This window comes from Akanthomyces muscarius, chromosome 2 (assembly GCF_028009165.1).
Source record: "Akanthomyces muscarius strain Ve6 chromosome 2, whole genome shotgun sequence".
NCBI lineage: Eukaryota > Fungi > Ascomycota > Sordariomycetes > Hypocreales > Cordycipitaceae > Akanthomyces > Akanthomyces muscarius.
In genome coordinates this window covers 1,724,071-1,749,540 of record NC_079242.1, presented here as the reverse complement: position 1 = coordinate 1,749,540, position 25,470 = coordinate 1,724,071, and the positions used below count along the sequence as shown (strand labels likewise).

General features: G+C 55.2%; 7 protein-coding genes across 7 annotated transcripts; 4 read left to right on the top strand and 3 right to left on the bottom strand.

Annotated features, from left to right (window-relative positions):
- Positions 1 to 890: 890 nt before the first annotated feature.
- LMH87_003682 (uncharacterized protein) lies at positions 891 to 1,866 on the top strand (the record flags this gene model as incomplete). The annotated part of the gene is made up of 2 exons (XM_056194789.1): positions 891 to 1,140; positions 1,235 to 1,866. The coding sequence occupies 2 exons, from the start codon at positions 891 to 893 to the stop codon at positions 1,864 to 1,866; spliced, it is 882 nt and encodes a 293-aa protein (XP_056048482.1).
- Positions 1,867 to 2,549: 683 nt separating this feature from the next.
- LMH87_003681 (uncharacterized protein) lies at positions 2,550 to 5,287 on the bottom strand (the record flags this gene model as incomplete). The annotated part of the gene is made up of 4 exons (XM_056194788.1): positions 2,550 to 3,600; positions 3,751 to 4,949; positions 5,009 to 5,221; positions 5,285 to 5,287. The coding sequence occupies 4 exons, from the start codon at positions 5,285 to 5,287 to the stop codon at positions 2,550 to 2,552; spliced, it is 2,466 nt and encodes an 821-aa protein (XP_056048481.1).
- A 2,210-nt stretch (positions 5,288 to 7,497) lies between these two features.
- LMH87_003680 (uncharacterized protein) lies at positions 7,498 to 7,890 on the bottom strand (the record flags this gene model as incomplete). Its single annotated transcript, XM_056194787.1, has 3 exons — positions 7,498 to 7,526; positions 7,639 to 7,663; positions 7,726 to 7,890. The coding sequence occupies 3 exons, from the start codon at positions 7,888 to 7,890 to the stop codon at positions 7,498 to 7,500; spliced, it is 219 nt and encodes a 72-aa protein (XP_056048480.1).
- Positions 7,891 to 11,738: 3,848 nt separating this feature from the next.
- On the top strand, positions 11,739 to 12,024 carry LMH87_003679 (uncharacterized protein; the record flags this gene model as incomplete). Its single annotated transcript, XM_056194786.1, has 2 exons — positions 11,739 to 11,781; positions 11,840 to 12,024. 2 exons carry the CDS (start codon positions 11,739 to 11,741, stop codon positions 12,022 to 12,024), a joined length of 228 nt encoding a protein of 75 aa, XP_056048479.1.
- Positions 12,025 to 16,969: 4,945 nt separating this feature from the next.
- Positions 16,970 to 19,205, top strand: LMH87_003678 (uncharacterized protein; the record flags this gene model as incomplete). Its single annotated transcript, XM_056194784.1, has 2 exons — positions 16,970 to 17,138; positions 17,263 to 19,205. 2 exons carry the CDS (start codon positions 16,970 to 16,972, stop codon positions 19,203 to 19,205), a joined length of 2,112 nt encoding a protein of 703 aa, XP_056048478.1.
- A 386-nt stretch (positions 19,206 to 19,591) lies between these two features.
- Positions 19,592 to 20,002, bottom strand: LMH87_003677 (uncharacterized protein; the record flags this gene model as incomplete). The annotated part of the gene is made up of 3 exons (XM_056194783.1): positions 19,592 to 19,722; positions 19,801 to 19,876; positions 19,985 to 20,002. 3 exons carry the CDS (start codon positions 20,000 to 20,002, stop codon positions 19,592 to 19,594), a joined length of 225 nt encoding a protein of 74 aa, XP_056048477.1.
- A 3,814-nt stretch (positions 20,003 to 23,816) lies between these two features.
- Positions 23,817 to 25,193, top strand: LMH87_003676 (uncharacterized protein; the record flags this gene model as incomplete). The annotated part of the gene is made up of 1 exon (XM_056194782.1): positions 23,817 to 25,193. One exon carries the CDS (start codon positions 23,817 to 23,819, stop codon positions 25,191 to 25,193), a length of 1,377 nt encoding a protein of 458 aa, XP_056048476.1.
- Positions 25,194 to 25,470: the final 277 nt, after the last annotated feature.

The following is a 25,470-nucleotide window of genomic DNA, read 5'->3' as shown; positions in this document are numbered from 1 at the left end:
AGGGTATTCACAATCGGCAGCGGGCGAGAGACGTGATGATGCAAAGAGGACGACGGGACCGGGCGGCTATGCCAGTGTCTCACTGGTGTCTGAAACGCTAAGGCAGGCAGCGTGCTTTCGCCTCCGCTTCCGGTGTATCTTAAAAAGGGCAGGGTCGTCAAACGGTCGTGAAAAGCGGAGGGATGCAGATGATAGAAAGGGTCGTGGGATGGGCGGAAAATGGAGCCAAGTGCAGCAACTGCGTTCGATGATGCGGATGTCGAGGGCCAGAGAAAAAGCAAGCAATAATGATGATGCAGTAGATTGGGGATCCCCGTGCACGGCATCACCAGATCATTGGGCTTAGCGTGGATGCGTTGCGAGGCCGGCAGTGGCTTAGTGTGGCCCAGGCTGTTGAGGAGGCTGCTGTCAGCCTGCTAAGGTGGTTAGGTAGGGACAGTGGAGGGGAGGCCTGTTTGGACAAGCACCCAAAGTCGAGAAGTAGGTACCTAGGTACCTTGCAGCGGGGAATAGCTGGAGATGGTACCTAGCTAGGTACTCCGGGAAATGCAGTGGCGTCCACTGACAGCAGCTGCAATTACAGAGGGTACAGAAGTAAGTGGACAGTGCAGCAAGCCTGTTACAGCGCAGTCCTCAATTTGTCTGCCCACTAAACTCGGTGCCTGCGCTCAGCGCGCACTACCATCCTATCGGCTGAATGTGGCTCCAGATTCCGAAAGGGGCCGCCGTACAGAGGAAAAAAGTCACCAAGAGCTTTCCACACAACGAGCCAGTCGCGCGACCAATTGCCCACCAATCCTTTTCTGCCCACGAATTGCGCCCGCGCGTTCTCTCTTTCGTGGCTGTATTACTAGTTTCCTACGTATCCGGTCCCCTTCTTCATTCTCCACATGTTTCGCTCCCGGTTAAGGACGTCCGGCCTGGCCCTCGCCCAGAGCCTGCGACCCTCGACGACGACGACAACCTCGACAGCTTCCAGATTCGCCGCGCCGCTCGCCGCGCGCTCCATTCACCATGTCCCGGCGCTGACCCACGACTTCTCCGAGGGCGTTCCCAACCTCATGAGCCCTGGCGGCTTCAACATTGCCTGGTCAGAGTACATGGCCTTGACGGTCGAGAAGCTCAATGCCCTGACAGCTGGTCCGTTTTCCTCTCCCCGCGCACTCCTATGTCTCGCGCAATTGAATTAAGCAAACCTCGCCCGATTGTATACTGACGCTAGTGTGTACTTTAGGCACTGAGCTCGAAGACAAGGACACCAAGACTATCGCCCTCATGACCGCTCGCGAACCCAACCAGGCCCCCATCTTCAACTACGCCTCAATGGCGCACAATAACCACTTCTTCTTCCAGGGCATCGCTCCTGCTCCCGTCGCCATGCCCGAGCAGCTGCGCGCCGAGCTCGAGGCCTCCTTCTCCTCGGTCGAGACGCTCCGTCGCGAGTTTATACTTACGGCGTCGGCCATGTTCGGCCCTGGCTTCGTCTGGCTCGTCAAGACCGGCCCCGCCGCCTACCGCGTCCTGTCGACCTACCTCGCCGGCTCTCCCTACCCGGGCGCCCACTGGCGCGCTCAATCGACCGATATGAACACTGTCGGCGACCAGGGCACAGCCCGATCCTACTTCCGCAACCAGCTCCAGGGCACGCAACATCGTGCCGGCAACCTGCCCCCCGGCGGCATCGAGCTGCAGCCTCTGCTGTGCCTCAACACCTGGGAGCACGCGTGGCTCCTGGACTGGGGCGTTGGCGCTGGCGGCAACGGTGGCAAGGCTGCGTTTGCGGAGGCTTGGTGGGAGCTTGTCAACTGGGAGCTTGTTTCCAGCAGGGCTGGCCTTACTCGCCCTGCCCTCAAGGGTGCCAACTAAGCAGATTTTTCTTTGCTTCAAAACGAGGCATTTGGGATATGGTTAGTCGAAAGCAAAGGACAAACAAAAGAGGGGACGGCGAAGTTACAAACGGGTGTCAACTTCGGCTCTCCCACCACGAGATCTAAAAATGTATCTCAAATTTGTACGATTATTGTATACTTCCGTGGAAGTTGAAAATATATACCACAACAGTCAAACAACGCTCAATGTGTATGTGAACTCTGCCAAGTCAGCAGCTACCTGTGTTCTCGCCATCGATAACCGAGTCACTTCCAGAAGCACAGCTTAGTCAAAATTGTTTGAAAAATATATTGCTACTAATAATGCTACCCAACTAACTCCTGCCCATGAAAACGACATGGAAACGAGGGGACTTTCTCCGCGAGGGAGAAAAGCAAATGATTGAAATCTCAAATAGGTATAAAATTTAGCTTGCGCTCAACTATTCCCTTCAAAGTGTGAAAGCGGAATATGGAATGTTATAAAAGGAAACATGATGGACGTCCAAAGAAATGCTTGCCAAAAAGAAAAACAAAATGAAAGCGTATGGTTTTGATGTTGTTATTGGGGGCAAATGGCAGTCGAGACTCGCTCAGACGCTGGAAATTCGAGATGAGATGGAGATGACCGAGACATGAGAAATATGTGAAAAAAATGCGGAGCAACAGTAAAGAGTGACTTTAAATCATGTTGCCGTTGACGCTAATCTCAAAGCCGTCGCCCTTTTGCTTGAGGGCCTTAGCAAGCATCATCTCGCGCATCCAGTCGATGCGGTCGTCGCGGTTCTTGACGGCAAAGTGGTGCGTCTTGCCGGTCCCATTAACACCGTCAGCGGACGCGCTGCTAGCACCGCTCATGGAACTCTCACGCTTGCGTAGACGGGCCGTGTTCTTGTCCTGCGGAATCAGCTGGAAGCTGAATGCAGCGACGGGATCACTCTTTTCGCGGTTGTGCGAGATGCTGACGGCCTTGAACGCCGCGCTGAGCTTCGACGTGGAGGCGAGGCTGGAGCAGGCAATGGCGTAGTCGTCAATGTCAATATACTCGAGCGTGCGGTCCCTGGCCGCCATGTCCTTGTGCATGTTGAGACGCGTGCCCTTGAGGGTAAAGTAGCCGTCCTGCCACTCGTGACGCAGGAGGCGTGTCTTTCTCTTCTTCATGGGGCCCTGAAACGAGACACCAAGAGCAGTCGACGGACCGGCAGCACCAGCTGCGGCGGGCACAGGCGTGGCCGAGGCCGACCGCGTGCCGTCCAGCAGCAGTGACGTAGCGCTGGCCGCGTTTTGTGCGACGTCTCGGTGGTGGCGCTCGGGCGAGGACCACGGGTAGATGCCACGAGGTGGCGCCTGGGGCTGCGCCTGTCGCACAGGGCGAGAGGAGGCGGCCTGGGGTGGTGTCGTCGGCGGCGATGGCTCCTGCGGAGATGCGGTGCGCGACGATGAAACGCGGAGCACGGTCTTGTGCTCGCTGACAGCTGGGAGGATGGGAAACGACGGGCGGCGGTAAGAGGCACGAGACTGCGAGCGCGGTGGCTGCGGCGGCGGCACCACGTTGTACCCAGGCGCCGCGCGATAGCTCATGTCGGGCGGCACAGACTGCGAGGCGTCTCGCGAGACCGGGCCCAGAGGCACAGCGGTCACGGGGACATCGAAGTCTGAGAAGGGGGTGCCGAATCGGTACGGGTTCCTGGGCGTCTCCAGATCTGGGGAGCGCGGGTCAGCCTTGCCCATTCTGTACGGCACAAAGTCCTGCGAGCTGCTGCGTTGGTGGTGGTGCGACTGCCGCTGCTGTTGAGCGACCTGGTGTTGCTGTGGTTGCTGCAGCTGTTGTTGATGTTGTTGTTGATGTTGTTCCTGCTGCGACTGCTGTGGGACGACGGACTGCTGCAATGTCGAGGCTCGTCGAGGAGCGGTGGACAGACGCTGTGCTTGGACATTGAGAGGGATGGAAAGTTTGGGAAGGCGACGCAGGCCATGATGAGGCGGCTGCGCTGCAGGTGCGAGTTCAAAAGGAGGGGTGGGCGGCACCTCGCTGAGGCACGCGTCCTTGGTGCGCTGAAAGTTGAGAAACTGTCGCACATTCTCCTGCGGATCCCGACTCTGTACGCTGCGAAGAGACGCTTCTTGCAGGTACTGCAGCGGCGGCATGCCGCCCGTACCCAGAATGTCCGACGACGCGACGAGGGAGGGTGTCGCATCCGAGAACGGGCGCAGGTCCTCGTTCGGGTCAATGGCTCTGGCGGTCTCTGGGTTGCCCGCGTCGCCGTAGATGACGACTTTGCCGGTGGCATTCATGTCGATGTGCGGGTTCATGCGCCGAAAGTTCTCAATGAGGCGCTGCTGCTTCTTGAACTTGGTGCAGTCCTCGCCCCGGGAGCATTCGTGAGGCTGGGGGATGACCTGCTCGATGCCAATGATGGACACGGACTCGTACGGCATGATGTTGTCGCTGCCGGCCGGCGGGCTTCGACGTTGGCGACGGCTGCTGCCACGACGCTTGAGCGAAGGTTGGTCCTGCTTGCGCGCTTCCTTGCGCACTTCTCGGCTCGGATGGTCTTCGATCGGTGTCGAGGGGCGAGACACCTTTGCTCTCAGCTGGCTGTCGCGAAGCGTCTGGATTTGGTGCCAAATCTTGGTGCGGATGCCAAATGATGGGATGTCGAGCTCGCGCAAGTCCTCAAATTTGAGTGTGATGAGGATGGGCCCGTTGATATCGTTTTCGATGAAACGGTCTGCCATGGGAACCTCAATGCCGGCATTGAGCATGGACTGCGCAACCATCTCTGGCGTCCACGAGACGAGATCGGAGGTATCCAGCTCCTCCCGTGTATATTGGAACGGCCCGAGCTGCGGGAGAGGCGGATGCACTGTAATTTCACCGTACCCGCGCGGCTTTGGGGTAATAGGGGACATGCCCAGAATGAGGTTCTCGTCGGGAACATGATGATAGCCATATTCGGATGAGGATAGGTGGAACAGATGAGGGCCACTCGGGCCTTCGATTTGCTTGGGCGAATGTTCTCCGCGGCTGGATCTTGGTGTCAAAGCTTCGTCAAAAGAGTCAAGCGTTGTCTGTCCAGACTGAGGGCGCAACTCGATTAGCAAAGAGTCCCCATCGGGTACGTGCAGAGTCGACTTACAGATTGGAAACTACCGCGAGGTGAGATGTCTTCGGCGTCAGTTAGGACGGTATCTTCTTCGTCCCAGTCAGTATCAACAAACTCTGTGGCGACAGAAGTTGGTCTGTAGTGCTGTGAGTCGTTGATGAGGTTGAAGAAGGTGTCTTGTGGCGCGGGCTTTTGACGCATTTCCGAGTATGTGCGCCGCGCGCCGGACTGGAAATGTTCGTACTCCTAATAGGAGTGTTAGCAAAATGAGGCGCAGACATCGCAGACATAACTTTGATGTCATCTTACCATTTTGGTCGAGTAGTCGAATTAGTATAATGAGTTCTGGTAAACGCTCTTTGGTATCAACCTGGATACTCGGAGCCCTGACTACATAAATGGAGGGGTTTATGCGAGGGATTGGGCTGCTGTTGCCAGCGGTAAGATATCTCTAGGCGTATAAGCCGGTTATAGTAGAACAGATGCCGTGAGACTCGATTGTAGACACATTTAATGAAATAACAAAAATCTCGCGAGAGATGGACACGCTTTGCAAAAACTCGAGAAGGAGGATCAAGAGAGATGCAGCATAAGTGGCCCACAGAGAGTTATGTATCCAATGTTCACGGGCATGGTCGGATTATCGAACTGTGACCGCTGTCTCGAAGCGCCAGAGGAAACGTTGGGGTGTGTGGCAGAGCATGGGCACTAGAGTGTGATGGGTTGCCACGACCTACATGCTCCAGCGAGTCCGCTGCTGTGAACAATAATAGAACAAGTGACAGGCCAGCGCACACAGCATATCAACCTAGGCGCCACGCCCTCCTGGCGTTGAAGGGGGCGTCGTCCTCAGAGGGGGGAGGGGTGTCCTGGCTGCTGAGGGCATGCTGCACGCAAGTTGCCCGGGCACAGCACATTCACAACGGACCTGGGGTAAACCAGTAGTGGTCACAGCGCCACAAGGCGAGTGCAACTGCCAAAAGCACGAAAGGGTGGCAGTCGAAGAAGGTCTAGTACGAGGCCATTTTGGCTGGCCCGCAGGCCGTTGAGGGGGGCAATTCGCGAGCTCATTGGGCGAAAAAGTTAGGTGCATTGGCGCTGGTGTGGCCGGGGTACGGCGCGAAGAGAAGCCTCACCATTGGGCAAATGCTCAAAGGGCCTGCAGGTCGGTTCCAGACCATCCATGTCTGTGCCGAATAGGATCCCTTGGGCCAGGCCAAAAGCCGAGCCGGAAGATGGGCTTTTGTTTGGGGCCATATGGACTGCTTCATGCATGAAGAAAGTCGGCCCAGCGAGCAGCGTGCAGTTCGACGGTACACACGATTCGCTGTGTCTATGCGCATATGTCACCAGCAAAAGCAGAAAGAAGGGGTGTCACCAAAGCCGAAAAGTAGACATGCATGCATTGTGCAGGTAGGCCCGGGTTGCCCAAAAGAGATCCACCAAATATGGTGGTTTACTTGCTCTCTCGCTGTAAGCGCTGAGTTTCCGAGGAGTTGCGCTGATTACTGGTATTAATCTGTCGAATTATACCCTGCACACCACAGAACCACTCTCTCAACGCCATCCCGCTCCTCGCCGACCGCCCTAGACCCCCGGCCTCTTGACTTTCGTTTCCCCTGCAACTGACCTCTTATTCCTCTCGCTTTTAATCTATTTTGCAATGCCTGCAGCCACCTAGATGGTTACCGGGGCAAGCCATCTTTGCAGGAGACTGGCGGGGAGAGGAGCCAGGTCAAGTTTAGTCCACCGCCAATACCACTGCCCACTCACACCACGTTAGATAATAATGTCGGTATGATCACGTTGCCGGTTTAAAGAGCACGCATGCCGTGTGACTGGCCGGACATGAGGCTCGGGAACAGCTCCAACGTTGTGTATGACCAACTTTGAAACGCGTGTATATAAAAGGCGGCGGTCGGAGACCTTCGCGCTCGCAAGAAGCGCGCGAAACTTTATCTCCTATGACTTTTTTCGCGAAGCAGATAAAGAGCCCGATTCAAGGGCTGTTTCCCAGCCTTTCCCGCTCCTCCTCTCCACCCTTTGCCGTGAGTCACGGCACTTGCAAAAGACAAAGGCCCCTCATCCGAGACCCATATTCCATCACCTGGGGGGGCTAGCGGAATGGGCTCCGAGGAACATCCTGATACGCCGACAGGCAAGAGGCAACGCAGGGATGGGGGAGAATAATAAGAATGGCAGGTTGCACAAGCAACTCAACAGTAAGCCATCTTGCAGCGATCGAAGAGGCACGGCTTTTTCTCGTGCTGCACAGCATGAATTTTGCCTGAGCAGGAAAAAAAATCTAGTAGCGAGCGTGCAGCTGACACGGATGAATGTCACTTGCGACGCCGCCGGTTTGGGGAGAGAGGAGGAGCGGCAGCGACCGAGGAGCAGGCTTGGGCAATGCCCACCAGATTGGAAAATTATACTGGCGGAGAGAGCCTGTTCCCGACCGACACAGATTCGTCGTATCAAAACCCAGATACGATTGATCAGCAGACACCTGTGATGCGGGATGTTTATTTGGTTTGGGACACCGAGTGAGCATCTGTCTAAGACGTGAGCTTGGCTCAACGGTCGGCACCGTGTCGCAAACCAAAGACATGACAGCTGCGCAGGGAGGGTGTGAAGGTGTACTGTCTCATTGCTCGCCAGCGTACTCTTTTTCCTAGCAGTCTTTGCTTTCTTCCATAGCGACCTGGGCTCAGCTTGTGGCGATCATTGTGGTTTTCCTACACATGACTTACACCGCAAGCCTCACGGGCAATCCCGGTCTTTGAATGGTCCACGTTACGCCACACGTAATTCCAGCCATCCCAGGTGAATTTCTGGCTGCAAGAGGGTACCCTGTACTCCGTACTGATGCACATAGCAAGAGCAAAAGTATATTTGCGTTGAGGATATCGCGGCATGAGCGCGGAGGTGTTCCGTGGTATTGTCTCTGCTATTTATTTCCTTCTGCGACATGCGTCGAATCTCCGCTCCTTTATGCAGCGAGTCTCGGAACCAGCCACCACGGGAGGAGAAAAGTGATGCTAGAAAAATGTCGCAAGAGCTGTAAGCAGGGGACCTCTTCATCCTCCCCCCTGTCATGAGCGATAGACGGAGAGACAAAGTGAGAAGCCGCAAGGACTAGCTGGACGGGAGGTGGAGCGGGATGAGGGGTGCCGTTAAGCCACAGAAGACAGGGCAGGGGTCTGGAGGCTTTTCATGTCGCACTGTGCCTCACTCGTCATCGTGCCGCACTGTGTCGCACTGTATCTCTGCCGGACGCCCATCAAATCAGCCACAGCAAAAGACTTTACCGGCAAACAACCCACACCTCCATCATCACTCCCCCATGTCGCCATGCAACGATGCTAACTTCTCTGAGAGAGCTAGCAATGCAGGCCCCGTCTAGCCTGCTGCTCGGTCCTATTTTTCCTATGCGATACAAGATAGTCCTCGGTCGCTGCTAGCTTGTTGTGGCCCGGGCTGTCGCTGCTCTTCACGCCATCTTTTATTAGTCTAGGGACTGCTTTCGTTGGCATCCGGAATTGCAGCGTAGCAGCCTCGATCTAACACCAGTCTTACACGGCCTATCCGGAACTACTGTATGCCAGGCAGCCGCTTCTCTCCCCCTCTCTCGCTCACTCGGCATATGGGGGTAGACATGCGCCTGTCAGAAGCGGGTGTGACATGACACCACAAAAGCCAGGGTTCGTCGCCCAGGGTCGAGTGATGCCCAAGCTGCCAATTTCCATCATGCCCAATTGACGACCAGCAACGAGCCGGCTCCTTGCAATTGGCGAGCCACCCGTCCTTTCAATCGCTAGTTGCAAGCCAGCGCCGGCCGCCGCCATCCTGCATGGGACAGATTGCCGGTCTTTGCAAAATGAACGACGAAAAAAAGCAGATTTATTGCAGGGATCCGCGGCTTGGAGAAAACGCCATCCTGTTCATGTAACTTCGTTGCATTTCCTCGCATTGTGGCTGTCATATTTCTTGTCAACCTGCCACCCTCCTCAAGCCTAGCCAAAGCGCGGATCAATAGGTTGGTTCCAGTTCATCGTGCTGCCCGGTGGCTGCTAGTCTCACAAATCACCATCTTGATTGATCCATTAAAGCCACCACTCTCGAGCGCGGCACAGATGCACACACACACATCCATGATCAACTGCGACGCTAAATTGGGTCCATTTGCATACCCATCTGCATGTCAAGGTCGAATCAGAAAGTCTTGCAGATCCTCACCGACTCGTTCAGAGTGGTTTTGCGGCGTCTTGCTTCAGCCCAGCAGCATGTCTTGTGATAACCTGCAGCAGCCTCTTTGGCCACTGGCGTTGTAGGTTTCGGAACGCTTCGCTCCGTGCGGAAAAACATCTGCGTGGCGCATACGGCCATCCGCCCAAAGGCGTTACTTTGTCGGTGGTCGTGGCAGCCAACTGCTTTGGAGATATGGCTGCACGGCAATAAACTTGTTCACGACCACGGCACGAACAGAAACATCCAAGCTAGCCTTCTTGTTGAGATTGTCGCTCTACTCCGTTGACATCCTTCAAAGCGTCGGCGTTTTTCTCCCACCGTACTACAATGGCGTCGGAACTGCTAGGGCCTGTCGGCCGTGCTGCGATAAGCTACAGAAGCCATCACCGGGCTAGGGAAGACACTTCCCCGCCCCGTCACAGTGCGCACAGCCTGCCCCACGAACCGAGCCACACACCCTGGCAGACTGGTTGCTTGGCCGTTAATATCTCAGCTTCCTTTGAGACACACAGGTTATACATTGCAAAAGAAGGCATGAAGGCCGACCGGCAGAAATCCTACCGGAAGCCGAGAGAAGGCAATGACCGACTAAGAAAGCATATTGCCAAACCAACGTCACGATGCTACCACACCAGTAGCACAGGTCACATAAAAACACGGCCCGGTGTATATCCCAGACAATGTGCCTGAAATGGACGAGCAATAGGTTCCACTACACCATCTTGCATAGAAGGTGGACAGACTACTTGACTACCAGTGAGCAAGACAACTTGGCCACAGAGGAGTCGCTCCGCCTGACAGACGGTGCGACAATATACTTGGTGCAGGTAAATGGTTTAGAGAAGCTTCTGCACTTTGTGGAAGCCGACACGGACGACAGCCTCACCATGTGACCAGATCTCGCGACCAAAAAACGTCGCTTCACACGCGTCCCAATTATTGGCACTCAACTGTATTACACGGCAATGGCCGAGACATTTCCGGTCTGAATAGAGTGTAACCAGACCTGCAGGCAGCCAACAGTGATGCTGCTGCCCACGTGGATGGGAACTTTGGGTTCGTCCCCCATTCTTGCGCAGCCTCCGGCTACACTGCATTTTTTTACTTTTCGAGTTTCGTGGCGTTACGAATTTTCGACCGTGGAACAGGCACCATGCAACTCCGGCACGCCGCACCGGCAGGCTTAGAAGAGGGGTCGAACAATTCTGACTCCCACATGGTCACATTTACGCATCTGTACGACCGCGAATGTGGAGAGGCTGGAGTCGGTCTGCGTCGTACCGCGCTGACTGTTGCGCTCGCCCGATCGCTTCTTTGCGTGAACCGCTTGGGAAAAAATATCGGGAAACGATCCCCACTGCACAACCGTGAAAGCATAAATCTCCATTTTAAAGCCACCGCTCTGTGTTCTGTCTGCAATGGGGAGGGGTTGATGAGGGGCTCCCGATCCATGTTGAGAGCGGAGATGTGGTGTCGAAAAAGACCCTACGAGCCCCGCCTCTAGGAGCTTTATTTCGCGCAGGCCCATCGCCGCTGTAGAAGGAAAGGCCAGGGCCGTTATTGCTCGGGATTGAAAGGGCAGAGAAAAGAATTGTCGCCGTGAAACTATGTTAAACAAAGTCTAGCGGGAACAGATACGGGGGGATTAGGTAAATGTGACAGGTCTTCATCTGGTCTCCATGTGGACGCCAAGTCAACCTACAGAAGAAGATCTCGGCGGGAAGAATTACTTGCATAAGGTTCAACGGCTCCAAAGGCGGGCCAGACCACTCGTGGCACCACGGAGTAAAGAAAGGAAGAAAAGAAGAAAGGGTACGAGCCACATTGTGACGAGTCAACACCCATGGCGAAAAACGAAGCGTACTACCTATCTTGGTGTCGCGGCTAAGGAAAGCGGCTTCTTGATTGAGACAATGGGGAAGCAGCACAGATGCTAGTTCCCCAGCCACGGCGTTCGAAGATGGTGTGGATGGCCCGCAAGCCACGACGGTTTAGCACTGCGCCAGTTTCAACATGGAAGTGGTGTGAGGAATTGGGGGAGCGAAGTGGTGGCACCCTCCTCGCGAAGGCGCCGTTGTTATCGATGGACGGTCAATCCATCACTTTTGCTTTTTTGCTTTTTACTCCTCGCGTAGCTAAAGTTGTACATACTTTTTCCATGTGCTGATCAGCCTCGAAATATCTGCCATGCACATTGAAAGGCCGACGTTGCGCCTGGTTCATGCGGCTCTTACTGGTAAGACCGGGCGGCGCACTGCATGGAGACGGAACACAAGCTATCCAGCCGATCATGCAAGTCACCATCGCATTACAGGCTATTGGGTGGAGGTGATGAGCACGGACTGTAGACACGAATCGATTTTTCTCTTGTCCTCTTGTGCAGGGTAGGCAAAGACGGTGTGAAATCTGTTGAGGCCGAGGAGCTTCGGTTCCGCTTCACAGAGAAGGCGGTAAGGAACGAGTCGTGGCACACATTCAGCAAATTCGACCGACATCACGCAGACATTGCGCAAGTATGAGAACAACTGTTGCAGAGCCACGCCATCGTGTTGAGGCAGGTACGCGTGCAAGATCATGCTCCTTGCAGCACACGAAGCATGTAACGATGACGAGCAGACACTGGACTTTGGGTCGGCATTAAATGCGACCTCGATGGGAGCGAGTTCGATCCCGGGTACTTTGAGTCAAATGTATACACGCACTCGATCACAGGGACGTGGTGTTACCTGAAAAGACTGTATCGCACCAAGCAGAACAGTGCATCTCTCATTGAATCACAGCGGAACCGGGAAGAGTGTTAAAAGAGATTGATGGATCCGGCAATGGGTAGCGAGTCCACGATGGAGCAGATAGAGAACAAACGACGGCTTGATTTTTGCCAGGCAAAACTGATGAACAGCCGGCCTGTGGTGAGGGGGGGGAATAGTGCGACAGTGACAAGACCAGCACCGTGAGGGGTACATGAGGCTCATGCAAAGCTAGTATTTAGTCCGCAAAGACGAGCAATAGCGGCATAAATTAAAAATAGAACACCATAGTGAGCTCGTAAGCGCCCAGCAACAAATGGGTGTGGTGTTCATGCACGCGCTATTGCGCGCGGTATCATAGAGAGGGATATCACTGGTGTGAGTGAGAGGTGCTGAGTTGTGATATAATTAGCCCAAAATAGATACTTGGAGCCAAGCAGTACGCTAGTACTGCGGGGATTGAGAATAGACAGGGTTTGGTTGGGGAAGAGTGGTGAAGCAGCCGGTAGATTGGTGGTCTGTGCAAAACAAAGGTAAAAAGAGAAGACGGTGGACAAGACTCGGCTGCAGAGCTGGTGACGCTCTTTTACTCGGCAGGTGCAGGAACCCGTACCATCAGGGATCATTGATCATTCCTATGAGGGCACATTGAGCGGAGAGTGGGATGTGCAATGGAAAATTGCGCTTTGGCTCTGAGAGCACTGTTACTTGGTGTGGTGAACTGTGATGAATTGTGATGAATTGTGATGACTGATAGATTGCCTGAGCCAAGTGCAACATTGCAACATGGTAATGAGGAGTGTGGTGCTCGTACAAGAATCGAATTACTCGAAAGGGCATGGCCGAAATCAAAAGACCGAACGGGGGAGGGGGGAGATGGCGGGACTGGCCGGAGCAACAAGGTGCAACTTTGCTCCGGACAGCGATAGATGAAAGGCAAACAAGATGGGCAGCCACGGACGCCACGAGCCAGACATGGAAGCAGACTGGCCGACATTGTAATCTGCACATGGTGCGTACACTCGGTGGGTACGGAGTAAAGAAAGAGCACTGTTGAGGCTGGCAAGCTGGATTGGGGGCACGTTGTCCAAACCCCCTCCAACAGTACTGAGTACTGGTATAGCATAGCTCAACGGAACTCCAACCACCCAAAGCCTCAACTCCACTACCAATACTACAATTTGCCAGGGCTTGCCCACTCACAGCATGCTGAGTAGCAACCCAGCGCGCAAACTCACTCATTACTCTCAAAAGACTGAAGAAAAGAGCGAGCGAGCGAGCAGCAAAAACCCTGAGGGTGTGAAGACCCTGGTTTCCAGCAGGGCCATTGGTCAACCGGCCAGCCAACGACAACCCGCTAGAGATGCGCTAGCAAGGCCCCCATGGCTAGCACCATGCAAGCGATTGGCCAATCTCGATCGCCAGCAGGCCTCTGGGCGAGGACGCTAGCAACAAGCTCCGGAGGGAAGGGGAGGGGGGGACCTTGCTCTTTTTGCGTCGGTTGGTCCCGCCCCGCCTGGCCACAGGGGGGGGGTTAGCAGGGCGAATGGGAGTCGAGAAGTCAGTGGTTAAAGAGGGGGACAAGGAAAAAACGAGGCCAGCAGCTGCACCTCAACCGTCTTGTCACATCGACCGGGGTTGGTCTGTAGCATGGGGGCCAATGGCAGTTGAGAGACCGCGCCCTCTGGCCACCACCTTTTTTCTCTTCCCTGCGGGATTCCTGCCAGCCCTTTTCTTTCTCTCATAATAAAAGACGCCACAAGATCCTACCTTGGAGAAGAGAAAGCCCTCGCTAACCGTAACGGATAGTCTGCCCACGCCTACCACCTCCACCCTCATTTTCGCACCGAGCCTATCGCACAACAGAGTTTGGACAGTCGATCAAGGAGAAGATGAATCCATTTCATTGTTCAATCTTGATTTTGAAAGAGAGAGAGAGAGGGGTTCTGAAATTTGACTTCCCGCTGTGGGTAGAGCCCACACTTGTTCATTGTTGTCCGCGCCCCGGTGCTCGTGGTGAAGAGTCCCCCGTGTATTACACCACATCCATTCACGCGACTCTCTACAGCAATCACCGCGTTTCGTGCCACTCTACTCCTGTCAACACACCTGGCTAAATACGAGCACAAACACATGGCGGCGCTGAACTTTTTAGCTCCTTTTTGCAGAGGAGGCGTCACCATTGTGTGCATACGATGATGCGCCAGGCCTTTTGTCGCTAGACTCTCTCTCCCTCTCTCGTGGCCATGGCATGCATTGGCGTCGGCTTTATTACTCCCTCGCTCTTCAACACGCTACCTTTTACCCCCCTCCTCCCCTGCAAGGGCCGAGGACGGGTGACCATCAGATAATACACGGTAGTGCATAACCGGCTAGCACTCTTCGTTGATTCCCATGTTCGGATGGCGCAATTCGTTCGCTCGCTTTGCTCGTCCCCGCCCCAGCTGCAGCCCCCAAAAATACTGGGCTTGGCCGGAATGTCTCTCCCTCCCGGCCGTTTTCTTCTGTCTGGTCTCTTCATGCACTTGATTGTTCTCACGCTACTTGCTGCTACCTGCTGCTTACTGGCATACACCGAGAGGCTCTCTCTTACTTTCCGCCTCCCGAGCGGCCCGTACGAAGCCAAGCACACCACCTCATTGTGTGTAGTTGATTAGCTGGACGCGGCTCGGTGCCAGTAGCCCACTTGTAGCAGAGATGCCTTTGGCTTGTAAACCCACCAATCCATCCCGAGTCCTTTACCGCTCTTCTGTGCTACCTCTCTCCATCCCCGACGGACTCTGAGAGGACTTGCGCGTGCCACTCTGAATGTCGATGACTGCATGTGTGCGCTCTCCCGTTTTGATCCCTGTGCCCTTTTTTGGTGTATAACAGCAGGGAAACAAACTCTGTTGAAGACAAGGCCCCCCCGCCCCCCCCGCCCCCCCGGCACAGTCTGTTATACTGCGGGTACTCTGCATCATGTCGCATCGAAACGAATAAGAATCAGAGAAAAAAACGACAGAGAGCAAACGTCTCTGGCCAGCGCAGCGATGCGGTCAACGGGCGGACATGCAGAGCTGCATTGCCGGTGTAGTTAGCTGCATGTGGGCGGGAAGCGGGTCGGGTTTTGAACATGGTGGCACATCGGGGCAGCTAATTGGAGCTCCAGAATGATATTCTGGAGCCGTAGGAAAAATGACATTCTCTTCCGAGTAATATCAGCCCTGATCCCGGGCCATCACCGCAGGGCAAGAGAGCCGGATAAGCAAGCTAGTGTCTGTGATGATTTACGGCAGGATCTAGGCTTGAGTCGGGAAAGCTTCGCGCCATGTCCAAGCAGGAAACTCAGAAAGCTAGCAGTTTACAGGTCACAATGTGTAATCTCGGTAAGCCGGATGGATTTGGGGGAATGAGGCGATGGCATGCTAGCCTCATCAGCCTGGACTGCCGTTACATATGTTCGCCAAGGGCCAGGCGAGAAAAAAACAAGAACCCGAGCCGGGGGGCAAGCAGGAGCGTACAGGTATCCTTGCCGGCATCGCAGCTCAGCTGTTGCCTTTTTTGATCAGCCGGGGAGCATGGATAGACAAGAAGAGAAGAGGCGGGGGAGAGAAAGAGGAGGAGCAGGACGAGGACGACCCCATTTACCCATCCACAGCAGAAGAACATCGAGGCTCCATATGGACAACGGCCTAGACAAGGAAGGTCATGCATCCCCCGCCCCAGCTCCTGTGCCGCTCTCGCTGTTGATTAGCTGTCTCTCCAAAAGATCCCTGCTCGGAAGATGGGGTCAGTCCGCATATCGTCTTTTTTTGGGAGCTCGAAGCGGGTCCATATGCTGGTTCCCGGCCCTGTCATTGGTAGCTCTAAGCGCAGAGCAAGTTGACAGTGCAGCACGAGCATGCACAACGAGGAGGAGGAGGTGGTGGTGTGGTTGAGAGGTTGCACTGCTGCTTGCCATCTCAGTAGAAGAAGAGCGGGGGGAAAAGGCCCCAGGAGGAGGGCTGTGTTCAAAAATAGAAACACAGACTGCGAACCACGCACCACACACCATGGATGGGCAGCTGCGAAGATGTCGTCTGGCCGCGATGGAGGCGGCCGGTGGTATAAGACGAAAGGCCTTGCCGCCCAGGTCTGGAATTTAACCCTCTTTTGTTTTCGGCGTGCAAGGTGAAGAAGAAGTTTTCCAAGTGTCTTTTCTTGTCCGAAAAAAAGTCTTTGTTTGTTCTATTACTGCTTATTGATTTAACCCCCATTTTGTTTAATCCTCTTTTTTTTTTGACGATTCCCTCTATCCTTGATATCATCACCAATTACAACAGCAAGCTGGCCTTGCTCACGACAACAACAACAACAACAACAACAACAACAATCATTTCCTTTTTCTTTTCGCTTCATTTCCGATTCGAACAAGAAGAAAATTACTCGTTAATTCTTTATTTGTTCCAATCAAACGACAACAGCCACATGACTGCGCCGTCAAGCATCGCACACCAGTCAACCGTCTCGACAGCAGCCGTCAATATCACAGCGCCAGCCAATCCGTCGTCACAGAGGGCTACTCCAGAGTCCGACTAATTTCCTGGCTCGCACAAGAGGACGACCCGACACTCAGCAGACCAGACCAGACCAGCCGGTTGCCCCCTCTCTTTCTTTCTCTCTCTCCGAGGAAAAAAAAAAAAAGGCCGCGCCTTGGGTCCTGCAAGACGCACTCCCCTCTTACTCGTACGCCATTACACACAGTGTGCTTGCACCGTGCCAACGTTCCACCAACGCACACCCCCCTGCACCTCTGTGTGTTCATATTCCCACACCCCTCCACGGGTAGTTACACTCACCCCTCCCCTTCCCATCACCTCTCTCAATTCTTCTTGTTCTTCCCGTCCCGGCTCAAGCCAGGCTTTTCCAGTTACCTAGCTTCAAGTCAGCTAGTGGCCTTGTGCAAGGCCCTGTGCTAGCTGCCCCGAAAAAGAGGGCCCCAGACCAACTTGGATATCCCACCCGGGTCGCCATACAAATGTCTACCCTGCCCCCCAGCATGCGCAGAACACCTGCCAAAGCTCCCGTCAGCTCCGTCAAGATGGCTACGACAAAGACCGCAAAGGCCAAGACGACGACCATGAAGGCCTCTGCCACAGACGGCGTCTCCAAGACCAAGACACAGATGCATCGCCGCTCAAGATCAGGTACGTGGGACCCCCCTCGCGCAGCTCGACTTACACGGGCGTGGATGGACTCGACCGCACACTTGCGCATCGCCAGCCCTACAGCCCAAAAAAGGTCACCCCATTAACACTTTTGAGTAAACAGGATGCTACACTTGCCGCTTGAGACGAAAGAAGTGCGACGAAATCACGCCCTACTGCTCTGCCTGCCAACATCTCGGCCTCGAGTGCGAGTACAAGCGACCAATTTGGTGGAGCAACAACGAGGCCCGCCGACGCAACAAGGAAGACATCAAGATCATCATCAAGCGCAAGAAGCTCGCAGAAAAGTCGGCCACGCATGAGATTCACTCCTCCGTCAGCCCGCCGCCGCCCAGCCTCAGCCATTCCATGCCCACGTCCGCCTCGGGCTCCGACTTTTACGACCGCAATCGCTCCGCCTCCATCGACTCGCGCGCATCCGGCGCCGGCTTCAACTTCAACAGCCCGCCCAGCGGCGCCGACTTTGTCGCCTACAACTCGCAAATACACCCCGACTTCATCTACGGCCAGGGCTACACGCCCTACGAGATTGACGTCAAGACGGAGAGGCAAATGTTTGTCAACGACGTGCCCACGGTCCGAGAGTCACACGTCTCGACCTTTAGCACCATGCACACCCCCCCGCCGCCCGGTACCGCCCTCACCGCCGGACAGTTTCCCGGCGGCGGCTGGACGGAGCACGTCCACCAGGAGCGCAAGGAGTCGCTGTCCGAGGAGGCGCTCAACGTCAACTTCTTCGACTTTGCCCACGGCCCGGCCCAGGAGTCGCGCCAGGTCCGCGTCGAGCTCGACGACGGCGACCAGCGCCTGCTGGAGCACTTTGTCCAGTACGTGATGCCGACCATCTTCCCCATCCTCGAGGCCAACCAGCACGGCTCGGTCGGCTCCGACCTCATCCTGCCCGCGGTGCAGTACAACAGCATCTACCTGCACTGCTGCCTGAGCTCCGCCGCGCAGCACATGAAGAGCGTCAGCCTCGCCACGGGTCAGGACGCGCCCGACGGCCGCGACGTCGACGGCGACATCATGCGCCACCGCTACGCCACCATCTGGTCGCTCTGCGAGGCGCTCAAGCTCGACGAGGACCACGAGAAGATCCTCGAGGCGACGCTCGGGCTCATCTTCTTCCAGTGCGTCGTGGGCCGCCCCGACGACGGCCTGCTCGACATTGCCTGGCACCAGCACTTCCAGGCCGCCATCAGCCTGGTGCAGAAGCTCGACCTCACGCGCGTCGTCTCGGAGCCGGCGCCCGTCGTGGGCGCCCCGACGCCCTTCAACATGACCCTCGCCGCCTGGATCGACATCCTCGGCGCCTCCATGCTCGGCATGTCGCCCACCTTTGCCCACACCTACCGCGACAAGCACCTGTCCCAGAGCCACCACCACCTCGGCCTCCGCGAGCTCATGGGCTGCGAGGACCGCGTCATGTACCTCATCTCCGAGATTGCCTGCCTCGAGTCGCTCAAGAAGAACGGCATGGACGACTTTGTCCTCTGCCAGCACGTCTCCTCGCTCGGCGAGCAAATCTCCATGACCGAGAGCGGCGACGATCACATGCAGCAGCTCCGCATGCCCTTCAACGCCAACGGCACCCTCTCCCCCAAGCAGCTCACCAAGAACATCACCGCGGCCTTTCGCATCGCCGCGCGCATCTACCTCTGCAGCCTCGTCCCCGGCTTCACGCCCGCCCAGCCCTCGCCGCTGGGCCTCGTCGACAAGCTCGCCGGCGTGCTGCAGTTCATCCCCGCGGGCCCCGGGGGCTACGACCGCAACCTGGTCTGGGTCTACCTCATCGGCGGCGCGTTCAGCGTGGCCGACAGCCCCTTCCGCCCGCTCTTTGAGGAGCGCGTCGCGGCGCTGGGCGACCTGGCCATGTGCGGCTCCTTTGGCCGCATGATGTGCGTCCTGCGCGAGGTCTGGCTGCAAAACGACCAGCTCGCCGCCCAGGCCAGCACGCCCGGCTCGGCCGCCTCTGATGCCGTCGCGCCCCACGTTCACTGGAGGGACGTCATGCAGATGAATGGCTGGGACTATCTCCTCATCTAAGTTTTTCTTCTCTTCTTCTTCTTCTTGACTTTTTTCAACTGCAAAGGTTTTGCTTGATGTCTTGCAAAGCTGGCCTTTGGAAATGCATGCTGCGATTTCTTCTCTATATATCATCTCTTCACTTCTTTGCTTCTTTTCTTCTTCTTATACCTATTTTATACCTGCTGGATTTGGTTTTTCATTTTCTTATAGAGGACGCCGCGAGGCGGTGCGAAATGGGCATTTCGGCCACAAGACAAGAGAGTCATGGGCAGAATAGAACCAGCCATGTTGCTGGCAACGACTCTTTTTTTTTGGATTGGACGCTTGGACACTTGGATACTTTGGAAAGGGGGTTGAAGCATTTCTTGTTTACGTGCTTGGCTTCACACGGAGTTATATGATTTTTATGCGACCAAGCCCTGGGAGGCCATTTTTGTCATTTCTTCTTTTTTTGTTATACCATCATCACTCGTTACCCATACACCGCGGAGCGTTGGGGCTGCCGGCAGCGGATGAATCATTCCAGAAGCAGTCGCTGGAAGTGTTAGTTTTTTTTCTGTACACAATATGAAGATAAAACACGTTCTTCCATTAAAACAATTTGTCTATTTACCGTTTTCTGTCGTGTCCACAAAGTGCCTGTGCGGCGGCGTGATCTGGCTCCGGGAGGCCAAGCCGTAAGATGCCCACTACTCATCGACGCACGGTCAACGTTGCTTGACCTTGATGCCACGCGAGCGAGTAATGTGTCCCACCTCGGTGAAGACAAGAACATAGAGGGGGCATTCCAAACTTACACACCAGATGACCGCCATGACGTTGGGGCGGCGGTGCCCATCGCTGATGGCTAGGGACCGTGCGGGGAGAAACTTAATTGTTGACGATGCGGATTGCGTGCTACTTATTGGCACCAGAAGCTGGACTCGTTTATCTGCAAGATGTGTTATACAATGCACTGACCGGTGGAGCCATCTGTAGTGGTAGGGCTACAGCATGCTTCAATTCGATTTAGACTTCTGGGTCCTGTCACCGTTTACACTGACATGACCGCAACGGGAACGCTCTCCATATCTATTCTCCCGATGCACCAAGATAAGCACGATGTTTCCGCCGATCCCTGATCCAGTAGATCTGAGAACGGGCTTTCAGTGATTTAGAACTTGTATGCAGCATATAGTCCTACTAGAGAGACAGCACGGTAGCTGCACGCAAAGCCTGGAACCGAGTTGCGAGCTCTATTCGTGGACGGCGAGAGGCGCGAACGCTGATTACCCCATGGTCTCCTGTAGCTTACATGACGCATACCGGGAACTGAAAAGCTTCTCGCTTACCCAAAAGCCGTAACAAAGATAAAGTCGTGCAAGGACCCTGATTCCGGCTTCTGATCCAAAACCCCCCGATTTAGAGTTTGCAAGATGGTCCACCTTCCGTGCTCCCCTCCCGAGCACCGCGCCCCCAGAAATCCGGTCATCCGGGACCATAGCACGGCAGTTAACTGCTTCCATGTAGTCTGAAAGCTTATTCTAGTTTTATGCGAGAGTTGCCGTGTTTCAGAAGATGACATGGCGGAGGTTCGAGAAGCCGATGCGACGTTGGCGTTGGGCGGTGGCGATGGAACTAATCTGGGCAATCTGAAAGCTGCCGACGACTCAGTGCCCGGGGTAATCCGGCAAGTAGATCCAAAGAAAAGAGAGATCGGCAGTAAGGCCAAAAGAATTTAGGTAAAAAAAAAAGGTTTTGAGCGTCGCGAGTCTTGGGCGGCCCATGGTAGAGTCTGGCAACTTGTCACGTATAGAGAATGCTAGAGGATAAGCAGTGGGCGACAGCAAAATACTCACGTACAGAGGCAACTTGAATACAAAAATAGAAATTAAAATCATCTCATTAAAAAGACCGAATCATTTTTAAACACAGTGCCAGTATGGGATGCCTTTGTTGACAGGAGACTGGTAGACCCGTCCTATCATAGTGTGGGCAGGGTAAGTAGTAGCAAGTCGTGGTAACTAGGCTCCGTGCCGGGCATATGTAGCCTTTTGCAAACACAAGAATCGCAATTACATGACCCAAAGCTCTTCTCTCTGACAAAGTTCAAGTGCCCACGCAGCATTTCAGACCGCGGCGGATGAACCAATGCCACAGCTGGACATGGCCGCGCCTTTTACCTCTACCAGTTGGGTTACAGCCAGACAGACACGCACATGTACCCTACCCTTGACAAAAGAAAGTGTGGTGGCGAGAGAGGGCGTGTAGAAATAAAACTAGGGGTCATATTTTTCGCACTGTATCCGTAGGCAGAAGAAAAGGCAAAAAAGGACCGACGAATGGCCAATATAGGATCATCTTGGCGAGTATGCAGCCCCGGGGGGGGATGGACACGGTGATTGATGCCCAACTGCAGCCCGCCAACGCACCTCTCACGCCACCCTTATCCTCGCCACACTAAACGTTGCAGTTCTGGAGAGGTGGCTTTAACAAAACGTGTGGTTACTCTTTTTTTGCTTTCGTTCAATAACGGCTACAGAAAAACCATGGCTATACGACAAGGCCTTTTTCCCTCTCCTCTCATTGGTGCTTTTGGTGGGAGTATACAGGTTGCCTGTCCTGTACCGCTGGTCCTCGGCACGATATAGTCTACCTACAAAGAACGCACACTCATGAGAAAGAAGGCAAAAAAAAAAAAAAAAAAAACACACACACCCCTCTTTTCAGTCTGGAGTACATGGAGTAAAGGGACTGTTCGTCCGAGACGTTGTAAAATTCAGACATCGTCGTCTGTCCTCTCTGTGACTCTTTTTTCCGTTTCTTGACCGACTTTGTCGCTTACGGGCCTTTTGGGGTCTCGTGATGCGAACAGGGCGGGCCCTTTTGTGCTGTTCTTTGCCACTGGGCTTTGCGCACTTTCGGGATACTGGTTTCGGAAGGAAAGACACAAGGGAGACAAGAAAGTCACGAGAGAGGGCGTGTGTATTGTCTCAACAGCCAACCAGACCATCGAAAACTACAAAGTCAACTTCCTTGTGGCTTGTGCGGCGCTGCTTTGGGGGCCACGGGGCGAAGAAGCTGCTGTCGAGCGTCCGGGGTTGGTTGGAGTGGTACTGCAACTGCACGTACGGGGAGTCACTCGAGAGGCCTCTTCCCTCTGTCCGCCCCATGGCAAAATAGTCCTTGGGCCGGGTCTGAGCCGTGAATGCCCCCGTGTCCTTGATTTGTCCCATCTCATCGTTCCTTGCTTTCCTCCCGAGCACACACGGCTCTTTGGTAGACCTGGCCCATGTCATCTCGTATCTTTGTCGGGCGGCGCCTACTGATACTTCATCACTTCCCCACGACGGGCCGCAGCAGCAAACCCCTGGTGTAATTTACAGGGGGGAAAGGGGTGTTACTTTGCAGCGGGCGCCAAAAAAAAAGTGCAGACTCCAGATGAGAGAGCCCAAGGGACAGGCACAACCAAGCAACAACGGCCTGATTTCTTTTGGCATCATATCAAAATTATCAAAGCCAAAGTGTCTTGCTCTTTTTCTCCAAGCGGTATGTTTGCCTTTTTTTTTTCCTTTCTTCTTTCAGCCCCTTCATTGTTGCCGTCGCTGGCCAAGTTCCGATTCACCACTCACCATGAATACTACGACCGCTCTCAGCCAATCACAGCGCTGGAGGCTGCCCAACTAGGCCAAAGCTGCGACACGCTGATTCTGGCCCGCCTCGGCGCCAAAATCGCCCATCCATCCATTCACCCACAGCCACTTCTCGACTCTCTCTTCCTCTCCTGTCCTCTTTCCAATCCTCCGCTGCATATTTTGTCTAGCCCTGAAAGCTATATTTGACCCCACGGTGGAACCACCCATGTATGTCCTGCAGAGCAACTCCCGACCTGTCGATTCATCTATACGTCGCGCTTGTTGTAACGTGCACCGCCGCACCACTCACCAGCTTCTCCTTGCTTACAACCACCTGTTTACCATTCATCCACATGTTTGCCTGCTAGGCTTGTTCCGAAAAAAAACAATATGCTCACCACCACGCTACTGTATCGCTGGTATGACATGACACGCAGTGCCGAGCTCCCGCTGCAGGTACCGGCTCTCAGCTCTTGGTGGCCTCTGGCCATCGTCTGACCTGCGTCGAACCCTTGGGCGCTTCCAAGTAACCACTTCCTACGAAAAAAAGACATGACGTCTCGCTGCCTTCCTTTCTACTGTAGTCTTTTTCCTTCTCTCTCCTACTCACTTTCTTTCGTCCACATCTCGACTTGTTCTACACTTGTGTTGATCCTTTTCCCTTTGTGTCCGCAAACTGTTCTTTCCTTTGTCTTACCTGTGAACCATACACAACGATTCTTTGCTCTGGACACCAAATAGATATACCTTTTTTGTGTACATACTTGCTACACGCCCGGACACACTTCGACCATCTTAATCACCACTCCCGAGTCCTAGACACATTCACTGTCTCTTATTTTCCTCCCACGAAGTCTGCGGCTGGCCGCAGCTATACAGAGAAGACCAAACGCATCACCACCAGCGCGCCTGCTCTTCCTTCCGGAAGAGAAAACGAACCATCTTTAATATCTTTTCGCCTCTACCACCACCAAAAGCACCGACACCTCTTTCCTCAACCCCATCTCCTCAAACCATGACCCGACGCCGTACAATATTGGCCATTCTGGCGGCGAGCGCGCACGCCCTACCCAAGGACGTCGTCCTCGCCGCCGCTGGAAGCAACGACGTCTGCCCGAGCAAGGATCTCGTGGCGTGCTCCTCGTCGCTGCCCTCTGGCTTCTGCTGCCCGCAAAACGCGCAGTGCCAGGCGCTCGCCGGCAACACCACCGCGCTCTGCTGCCCCAACAGCAGCTCCTGCGACCGCATCCAGCCCATCGGCTGCGACGTGCGCCTGCAGGACCCCAAGAACCACGCCGATGCCGTCGTCATCACCTCCGTCTTTGACGTCGACCTCGAGGCCTGTGGCAAGGGGTGCTGCCCGTTTGGTTACACCTGCGACAACAGCCAGTGCGTCCTCGACAAGGACCAGTCCAAGAAGCCCGGCGCGGACGGCAAGTCGACGACGGCGACGGCGACGAGCAGCAGCAGCACGCCCTCGTCACCATCTTCCGCCGTGACGACAACAACGACACCAGCATCATCACCATCACACACCACGACCTCCGCGACAGCCACCCCGACGAGTAGCGACGGCGCCGCCGCCGCCGACCACGGCATGAAGTCCAACACAATGTCCATCATCGGTGGCGTCGCCGGCGGCGCCCTCGTCTGCCTCATCCTCGTCATCCTCGCCGTCCTCTACCTCCGCCGCCGCAAGCGCACCGCCTCCGCCTCCGCCGCCGCGCAGCCCGAAAAGTCGACCGGCTACCGCGCCGAACCGCCCTCCTCGACCGCTTCCGCCGCGACGCGCGGCCTCAACATCTCCGAGCCCATCGTCCAGCAGGAGTCCTCCTACCGCACCGACTTCATGCTCAAGAGCCCGTCCGCCCTGTCCTCCATCAGCAACCAGCCCGTCAACAGCCGCTGGAGCGGCTCCGGCATCGCCGCGAGAGCCCGCAACCTCACGCCGTCGCGGCCGCCGCAGCCGAGCGGGCGGCACCTCTCCATCCCGAACCCGTTCACCTCGCCGAACCCGTCGACGAGGTCGACGCGGCGCGAGTCCGCCGGCTCGTCGTGCGACGGCGGCGACGACGACCACAATCTCAAGACGGGCCACGTCGTCAATGGCCGCCTGGCGCCGATCCGCGGCATGCGCTCCAGCAAACGCGTCTCGCGGCGCACCGAGCCGCAGCACGTCCGGCGGGATGCGAGCGAGGAGAGCATCAACGTCTTTGCCGACGAAAACGCCGTGCCGCCCCTGCAGCAGCAGCAGCAGCAGCAGAGGGGCCGGAATGTGCACGACGAGGCGCAGAATCGCATGACAACGTTTTCGGATCTAATGGAAAAGGCACAGTTGGGCGATGTCAACCGTGGGAAGCGGTACGTGCCGGGCACGACGCCGCGCATCTAAAAATCGACGCACACCCACCCATTATTACGCTCGTTACGTCTCTCTCTCATAATCTCGTGACTTTTATAATAGACATGTACGGTCTCACAGCAAGAGGACAGTAATCGCATGCATTGTTCCAGTTTTTCTGTTTTCTTTTTGGGTATTCTTTGGCTATATTAATCGCAACGAAAGGTTCATGCGCGACAGCACTTAGACTTTTGTATTCATTCCGCTAGACTTGCCTCAGTCTGCACTAGACTTTTCATTTATTAATATATACAAAAAGAAAAAAAAA